We start from the raw sequence: 8516 nt of genomic DNA, 5'->3' as shown, positions 1-8516 counted from the left end.
TTTTGCGGTAAAAAGATGATATTATAGCTTCGATCTTACAGAAAGGTCCAGTACACGATTGAGATTACATGTAGGTCCCTAGGACCATGAACCCCTGAACCCCGATGACGATGACGAAGGCCAGAAAGCCGCCGGTGGCACGCCGCCGTCGTTGCTCCTCTCGGTGGCTTGGACCAGGAGCACCCCTTCCGCGGACGGGAAGTCGCCGGATGCCGGCTCCAAAGAGCCTATCCCATGGCCTCCCATCATCACCGCGAAGCCGCACAACACCCTCTCCTTATTCTTCTTCAAGATCCAGTGCAGCCGCCACGCCATCACCGGAGAGGGGGAGGAATCAACCGACCCGACGGCGAGTGAGGTGGGCTTCCGGGAAGTTTCAAGAAATCGCCTATCCCTACTGTAGCGGGGGATAGGGACGACCAAGCTTCGTGATTACGGGACAACAATGAGTCGGTAATAAAAGGAGGAGGTTGATCTAGCTTAATGGACGTGGCTAGTTTTCAGTCAACCTAGAACTAACTTAATTTCCGGCGAGATGACTACCACCCAATCTCATGTGTATGTATAGTTTATACAACCGGGTTACACATCTTTTTTCAATTCCACAACTTGTTCTAGAGTCGGCATAGAACCAACTTAAAATTCTAAGTAGACCTAGAACTAGCAAAAGGTAGCTTGATTGGACGAAAAAACAAGTTGCGCAAAAATTAGCAATAATGATCGATCACAATTCACAACATTGCCATCTCTGCTAGCTACCGTGCCTCGTCATGGTTGTGCTTTGCCTCATCTGGTGCGTGTCTCCTTCCTTGGAGGAATTCCATAAGCACCCCTAGCGCAGCATCGACATCCTCGCTCCTTAGCAGCATCTCTGACACCTCGGCCGGCGTCACCTCCACCACCGCAAGCAGCTCCTGTATCTCCGGGAACAGAGGGTGGTCATCGACGAGGTGATAGTTCCGGGCCAGCGTCTTGAACGCCTCCCAGCCGCAGTAGCCCATGTAGACATGCATGTCCATGCGTCCCGGCCGCAGCAGCGCCGGGTCGAGGCGGTCCTTGTAGTTGGTGGTGAAGACTATGATGCGCTCCTCGCCGGTTGTCGACCACAGCCCGTCGATGAAGTTGAGCAGGCCCGACAGTGTTATCTTGCGTTCGTGCTGGTAAGCTCCCGTGTGGTAGTCATCGTACGTGTCTTCATTGCGACCTTCCCTCGACATGGTGTCGAAGCAGCAGTCAATATCCTCGATGACGAGGATGGACTTGTTGGGCATGTCGATGAGGAGCCTCTGCAGGTGCGAGTTGCTGAACACCCCGGAGAGATCGAGGTCGTAGAGGTTGAAACGGAGGTAGTTAGCCATGGCGGCGACCAGGCTTGACTTGCCGGTGCCCGGGGGGCCGTAGAGCAGGTAGCCGCGCTTCCACGCCTTGCCGATCCGCTGGTAGTACTCTTTCCTCTGCAGGAACCGGTCGAGGTCGTCGAGGACGGACTGCTTGAGTTCCGAGTCCATGGCGAGCGCGTCGAACGTGGCTGGGTGGTGGTGGTTGATGCCTTGCCACGCCCCCCCGTCGTTCAAGAAGATCTTGAGCGCGCGGTCCTGCCGTCGCAGCTCCTCCGCCGCGGACATGATGAAGGGCACGTACTTCTCGAGCGCCATATCCGCGTGCTCCGCGTCAAAGCTGAGCTCCAAGGACTCGCTGCCGCCCTGGCCCCTATTGCCGTTGTCGCCGCCACCGCCAGCGTCCATGTACATCCAGCAGAACTCAACGCCTTCGAACACGTCTGTGGTTGAGCCCCCATCCTCCATGCTCAGGAGCGTGCGCCAGCTGCAGGTCCCGTCGGGCTCAATGAGGGGGGAGCGCGAGATGCGGAGCCGGGGCACGGCGCGCGGATTGATCTTGGTGGCCAGGTACGTGCGCGCCGCCTCGAAGAGGCTTGATCCGTCGTCGAAGGGGGCGCAGTGGTTCTTGTCCACGGTGCGGCGGATGATGATGGTGTGGCGCTCCTTCTCGCGGGTCCCGAGGCGGGAGCGCACGAAGGACGCGCCCCAGCGCACCGCCGCCCGCAGCTCCTCGGGGACGAGCTCCCGTGCTATGCCGCGCGCAAGCATGGCGTAAGCGCTCACCGAGGCCGCAGTGGCGAGCGCCTCCTTGTACGCGTTCAGAACCTTTGCCCCCTCCGCCGACGACGCCATGCCCGCCAATGGCGATGGCAAGTAATCCATGGCTACCCTAATTTGCTTCAGTTTCCGTCGCTTCGTGTTGCCGGCGTCCTTCCCCGGTGTCTTATACTGCAGATCAAGTCGCAGAACCTAATAAGTTTACAGATCCTACTTGAACTCGACCCCCCAAGTTCTAGTCGGTATCCATGTAAAAAAAAGAGAAGTTCTAGTCGGTATCGGATATAGTACTAGGTACGATCTCCTTGAGCCGACAGTCGTCGACAATAGTATCATCAGGAAAGTACGTACGTGGAAACGCGAAACGGTATCGCTCCGCGTCGTCCCCCGCGGGCGACCGGGGCGAACCCTAGCCCCAACCGCGCCGCCACCCCTCCTCCTCCCCTCCTCCCCCGCCGCCGCCGGCGAGCGCCGCCGGGCAAAGCCCGCGCGGTGCCGGCGGCGGTGGGTTCTCTCTCACCCGCGCGCGAGGGAGTCTGCGCGGGGCAGGCTCGGCTGGCGGCGGTGGTGGCAGGGCGTGACGGCGGCGGTCCCAGGCGGAGGCGGTGGCGGGCGCGGTGCGTGTCCATGGGCGGCAGCGGAGGGCGACGGCGGAGGGGGCCTGCTGGCGGTGCGTCCCGGATTGGGGCCAGCTGGGCTCCGATCTGGGCACCGCGGGCCTTGTCCAGGGCCAGGAGGGTCTCGAGACGGCCAGCCGGCGGGGCGGTCCCCTTGTTGCACTGCTGCTCGTGCTAGGTCTGGGCTAGGCGGGCCCAGATCCGACGGCCCTGGCAGCGCGGCGTCCGACCCCTCTCTCGTCCGGGAAGGTCGTTGGGATGCCTTGCTGCCATTCAAAGGCGCGATCTTGGATGCCGACAAAGTGACCGGCTCGATCGGCGGCGTGGCAGTGTCGGTAACGGCGCGGTGATGTCCCCGGGCGTTGCGGCGAGGGTGCTTCTTTGCGGCGGTGTGCGGCCTTGGCCATGGCTGTCTTGCGGGAAGTGAGGTCGCGGGGACGCTGCGCATGGTACCTGGCTAACACATTGCGGTTAGGTTGGGGGCGACTTGGCTAGGTTTGGGACGGAGCTGCAGATATGGCTTAGGCGGCATGGGTGTAGCAGCGTGGCGGCACAGCTAATGGGACTTGATCGAGACCTAGCAGGCGGCTGGGCATGATCTTGGCCTAATTGGTAGTGCTACTGCGTCCGGACGACGGTCACCACGCGTGGCGGAGGGCGGATCCCCTTCCCTGGCTGCCGTTGGCCTGTTGGCTGTTGGCTATGTGTCGGCCTGCCATGTCCAGTCCGCCGGCCTTGCGGTGTTGTGGCTAGGCCATGGGCTCGAGATTCGTGGGATGCCGGGGCGGCGGCCCTGGAAGGTGGACTGCGCGGTTGGCTCTACGGCGGGCAACGTTGCGGTGGTGGTGGTCTCACTCTTCGGCCATGAGGATGGCGTGGAGCGGACGGCGGAAGATCCTGGTGTTGGCGGCACTTCGGCTGTGGCAGCTCCCAGATCGTGGTTTGGGAACCTTCCTAGGGGGCAGCGGGCGGCTAAGTTCTCGGGCGTGGTGTGAGGCTACTTCCGGGCGAAAGCTCAGCGCCGAGGCGCCAACGACGGCGATGCCCGCGGGTGTCGTAACCCTCTTGGGGGCGTCGTTGTGGGTACCCTCCCCGCGGTACGGCTCCGGGTGAAAACCCTAGACCTCGCGGTCTCGACGACGGCGGCGTAATGCTGTTATCACCGGAATTTAACCGGATCAGAGGTGGGCCGTGATTGAGATGGGCTTAACAAATATACATAGAAAATATTCATGAATAGGCCTTGTATAGAGAGTTTGGGCTAAATTGCCCGTGTATCTGTAAACATAGTAGGATACGTGTCGGTTAGGATTAAAGGAGTTTAGCTCGTACACGGTTGGGATTATTCCCACGTTGGAGAGTCTACGGACTATAAATATGTATCTAGGGTTATTGAGAAAGAGGACAATCACGTTCACAACAAACCAATCTAGGCGCATCGCCACCCCTTGTTTCGAGGGTTTCTTCCGGGTAAGCACCATGCTGCCTAGATCGCATCTTGCGATCTAGGCAGTATCACGTTTATTCGTTATTCGTGCGTTGCTCGTGCTGAAGCCTTGTTGATGGCGAGCAACGTAGTTATCGTAGATGTGTTAGGGTTAGCATTGTTTTACCTTTATACATGCTTTTACCTATGCTATCCCTAGACATCTAGCCACCCTCGTACCGATCTGAGGTGCAAGGGTGGCACCTTGCTTAGTCGTTATTTAGTAGATCCGATCCGTTACGATTGCTCCTTGTTCTTCAAGGATTAGTTTAATATCTACATAGTTAGGCCTTGCAAACGGGTTGAAGGATCCAGTAGCACGTAGGGTGTAGTTTGCTAGCCCTAGAGAAGATGTTCCGGGAATCAACTCCATGTTGGTTTTTAGGCCTTGTCTAGGGATGGTTTATTATCATCTTGCGTGGCTGCCAGGCTCAATCACATGTAGGACGTTCCGATTATGTGGTGAAAATCCTACATCGTCGTAGATCGTGTTAACTTAGTATTGATCAAGCAGGACCACCATGTTATCGTAGATCTCATACGAATCATGGGTGGATCGGCTCCTTGAGACGATTCACAGGACAACCTGAGAGCCGATCGAGGCTCGTATTTAATGTTTACGTGTATGCCATGCAGGAAACTAAGCGAAGCAATCCATCACCTTCCTGACCAGGTATAGGTCAGGTGGCACGCCCTTGCACCAGCATCGGACGTGCGTGCCGGAGCTTTGCGGGCCGTCGCATGAGGGACCAGGGCCAACCGCAGTTCTGGGAGCCTCCCGGCTCTACGTGTTGCCCGTCGTTACTCGCCGGTGGGTTTTGGACGCCAACACATTCTAGCACGCCCGGTGGGACAGTCTTCGACATCAACTGCATCATCATCCGCATCAGAGATGGCGGAAGATCCAGTCACGTACGAGGATCTAACGGAGGAGCTCAAGAAGAAGTATGACGATGTCAAAGCTCTCTTCGAAGCCGACCTCATCGGCTCTTTCCAGAGGACCCGCTCTCACGGCATCAGGTGGAAAGGGTTCTCACCTGAAGGCACACTCGATGGAGTGGATCTGTCTACCCCTTCAGAAGAACGCACCAGGTCTCTGCGTCAGGAGGTTAATCACATGGTAGCTCATTCGCTACACCGCCATTCTGAGAGCCTGGTGAACGCCTTGGAGCATGTCGCGCTTCTCGTGGTCCAGGAAATCATGAAGCATCAGTACTCCCCGCCAGGACCTGCTCTAGGGACTCACCAAGGAGAGATACCACTCCAGACCCGACCACAGCTGCCATTCGCGCTGGCAGCACCAGAAGTGCCGAGTTCACCGGCATTCATCGTCTACAAGATCGGTGGCGATCCTAGTGATTACCAGTTCTTGTATGAGGCGCCTAAGGAGATCCCGCACGGATACACGTGCACATATGTGCCAGACTGCAGTAACTGGGCACTCATGAACCAGACTGCAACAGCAGGGATTTCTGGAACAGCAGGAAGGGCTTCTGGATCAGATCTTGAGAAGCAGGCGTGGCTAGCTAAGTATGCCACTCCAACAAACCTTCAAAGCTCAACTCCTGCAGCTAGCTCAGATCTTGAGAAGCAAGCGTGGCTAGCTAAGTATGCCACTCCAGCGAATCTTCAAAGCTCGACTCCTGCAGCTAACACCGCGGATCAGATCAGTGCAATCTTGAGAGACCAGTTCGGCATGGTGCCGAAAAGGAGGACGATCGGCTATTTTAAGCCGTACCCCGACGAGTAAGATGTGATCCCACTACCACCCAAATATCGGCTCCCTGAATTCTCCAAGTTTAGCGGGTCAGAAGGCTCCAGTTCAATCGAGCTTGTGAGCCGATATTTGGCGCAGTTGGGCACGATCTCAGCATCAGACCCATTACGTGTGAGGTTCTTCGCACAGTCCCTCACAGGATCGGCTTTCGGGTGGTACACCTGTTGATGTCAGAAACCCACCAGCGGGCAGCGACGGGCAACACCGTAGAGCCGGGAACAACCTAGGGCTGCGGCTGGCCGAGGTCCCTCCGAGCGACGGCCCGCAAAGCCTTCTGGTCACACGTCCGATGCTGATGCAAGGGCGTGCCACCTGACCTATACCTGGTCAGGAAGGTGATGGAGATGCCTTGCTTAGTTTCCTGCATGGCATACACGTAAACATTAAATACGAGCCTCGATCGGCTCTCAGGTTATCCTGTGAATCGGCTCAGGGAGCCGATCCACCCATGATTCGTACGAGGTGCACGAATATATGGTGGCCCTGCTTGATCAAGATAAAGCTAATGAGATCTACGACGATTTAGGGTTTTCACCGCATAATCGGATCATCCTACTCACGGTTGGGCTTCGCGGCCACGCACGGTGATCGTAAGCCGATCCTAAACAAGGCCTAAAAACCAACACGAGGTTGATCCCCGGAACATCCTGTTTAGGGCTAGCGAACGACACCCTACGTGCCGCTGGATCCTCCACCCCTTTGTAAGGCCTAACTATTGCAGATATTAAACTAATCCTTGTAGAACAAGGAGCAATCGTAACGGATCAGATCTACTAAATAATGATCAAGCGGGGTGCCGCCCCCACACCTAAGATAGGTGTGAGGGCGGCTAGACATGCAAGGGTTGCACTACGATAGCATGTTACGCGAAGAACTATGCTAACCCTAACACATCTATGATAACTACGTTGCTCGCCATCAACAAGGCTTCAGTACGAGCAACGCATGAACAACGTGGAGCTTGTGCTGCCTAGATCGCAAGATGCGATCTAGGCAGCATGTTGCTTACCGGTAGAAACCCTCGAGACGAAGGAGTTGGCGATGCGCCGAGATTGATTTGTTGGTTGAACGTTGGTTGTTGTTTTATTCCATAAACCCTAGATACATATTTATAGTCCAGGGGACTTTCTAACGTGGGAATAATCCCCACCGTGCACGATACAAACTCTAACTTTTAATCTAAGATACAATCTGCTATAATTAAAGATACACGGGCAATCTAGCCCAAACTCTTCGTGCAAGGCCGTTTCAGAGATCTTCTACGTGTAATCTTCCAAGCCCATCTCCCTTACGGCCCACCTCCTGATTTGTCCAAAATCTGGTGATAACACATGCCCCCCTGGTTTTGGCAATGATAATTTCAAAACCACTCTGTTTTTCCTTCGAAGGGTCATGTCGTGGCAGAGCAGACCTGTTGCAGTATTCTCATCATGATGCCTTGTCTTTCCAGCTTCTCTGCAAAATTCGATAGCTTTGGCATCACCTCCTCGGAAACTTCAATGGCATTAATTTCCACCAGGCTTCTCATTATTTAACCGTGCCGACTGATTAGCCCTCTTCATCCCCTTCCTCTGTTCCAGCCATCGGCACCAAAAAACCCTCTTCTCCCTCAGCCATGTCGTCTTCTTCCTCGTCTTCCGTCTCTCTCCAATCCTCTTCCTCAAGCGAGCCGGAGTGGAACTCCGATCACGCGCCAGAGAGCGACCTGCCTCTGACCGATGGGGAAGAGGACCTCAAGTTCCTCATCGATGGGGAGCTGATGAACGAAAGTGGAGACGACCTCCATTCTTGGGCGAAACCCACCTCCCCCGACGGGAAGGGGGAAGAAGTAGAGGAAGAAGAAGAAAAAGAGGAGGGCGGCCCCTCTTCCCCCGCTAAGCTTCTGCCGGCCAAGCGATTCCGCGCTTGGGCGGACAGCGAAGACGATGATGATGACGAGGAGGAAGAGGAGGAGGATGAATCCTCCTCCTCCATCGGGTATCCGCCGACCAAGCGCTTCCGCTCCTGGGCGGACAGCGAGGATGATGATGATGACGAGGAGGGCGAGGCTCCAGCCAAGGGCTGGGGCAGCAGCGACGAGGAGCTTCCTGGGAGCAGCGCCGACAACATCGACGGCGGTGATGACGAGGACAGCGACGGCTAGTAGAATAGGACTAGTAGTAGCAGTGCACTAGGCACCAGATCCCTCTTTTGAGAGCCATCGGCTCTTTCTTGTAAAGCCGCTCCTTTGAATTAATGAAAATTGTTCTTTCAATTTATCTTTCAATTAATCCAATTTCATTCCTTCCGCCTGTCATGCCAAGACCGATAGCAACGTATCGGATTTCTTTTCTTTGGACGCCCGTGAAGCCGGACTCACATGCCGCTTAGCCCGTCGGTCAAGCACTTCTCAATTTCAGGCTGCGATTTGATATCTGACCATAATTTTTCGCAATCCCTTAGCCGATGACTACTCATCGGCTATTTTGAAAATCCAGTCCCTTTCCTTCTCTTGCAGCGACAGGACAGTCCAAAACCTG

General features: G+C 55.9%; 1 protein-coding gene across 1 annotated transcript; it reads right to left on the bottom strand.

The window, feature by feature from the left end:
- Positions 1-746: 746 nt before the first annotated feature.
- LOC127333307 (AAA-ATPase At3g50940-like) lies at positions 747-2222 on the bottom strand. The gene has a single exon (XM_051359692.1). The coding sequence runs from the start codon at positions 2220-2222 to the stop codon at positions 756-758; it is 1467 nt and encodes a 488-aa protein (XP_051215652.1). The 3' UTR covers positions 747-755.
- Between the last annotated feature and the right edge of the window lie 6294 nt (positions 2223-8516).

The sequence above is a fragment of the Lolium perenne genome, chromosome 2 (assembly GCF_019359855.2).
Source record: "Lolium perenne isolate Kyuss_39 chromosome 2, Kyuss_2.0, whole genome shotgun sequence".
Classification (NCBI taxonomy): domain Eukaryota; kingdom Viridiplantae; phylum Streptophyta; class Magnoliopsida; order Poales; family Poaceae; genus Lolium; species Lolium perenne.
Note: the sequence above shows the minus strand (reverse complement) of the source record. Positions and strands in the feature narration are given on the sequence as shown.

Excerpts from the sequence above, each read along its gene's own strand:
- LOC127333307 (XM_051359692.1), bottom strand. The coding sequence starts at position 2,222 with ATGGATTACTTGCCATCGCCATTGGCGGGCATGGCGTCGTCGGCGGAG.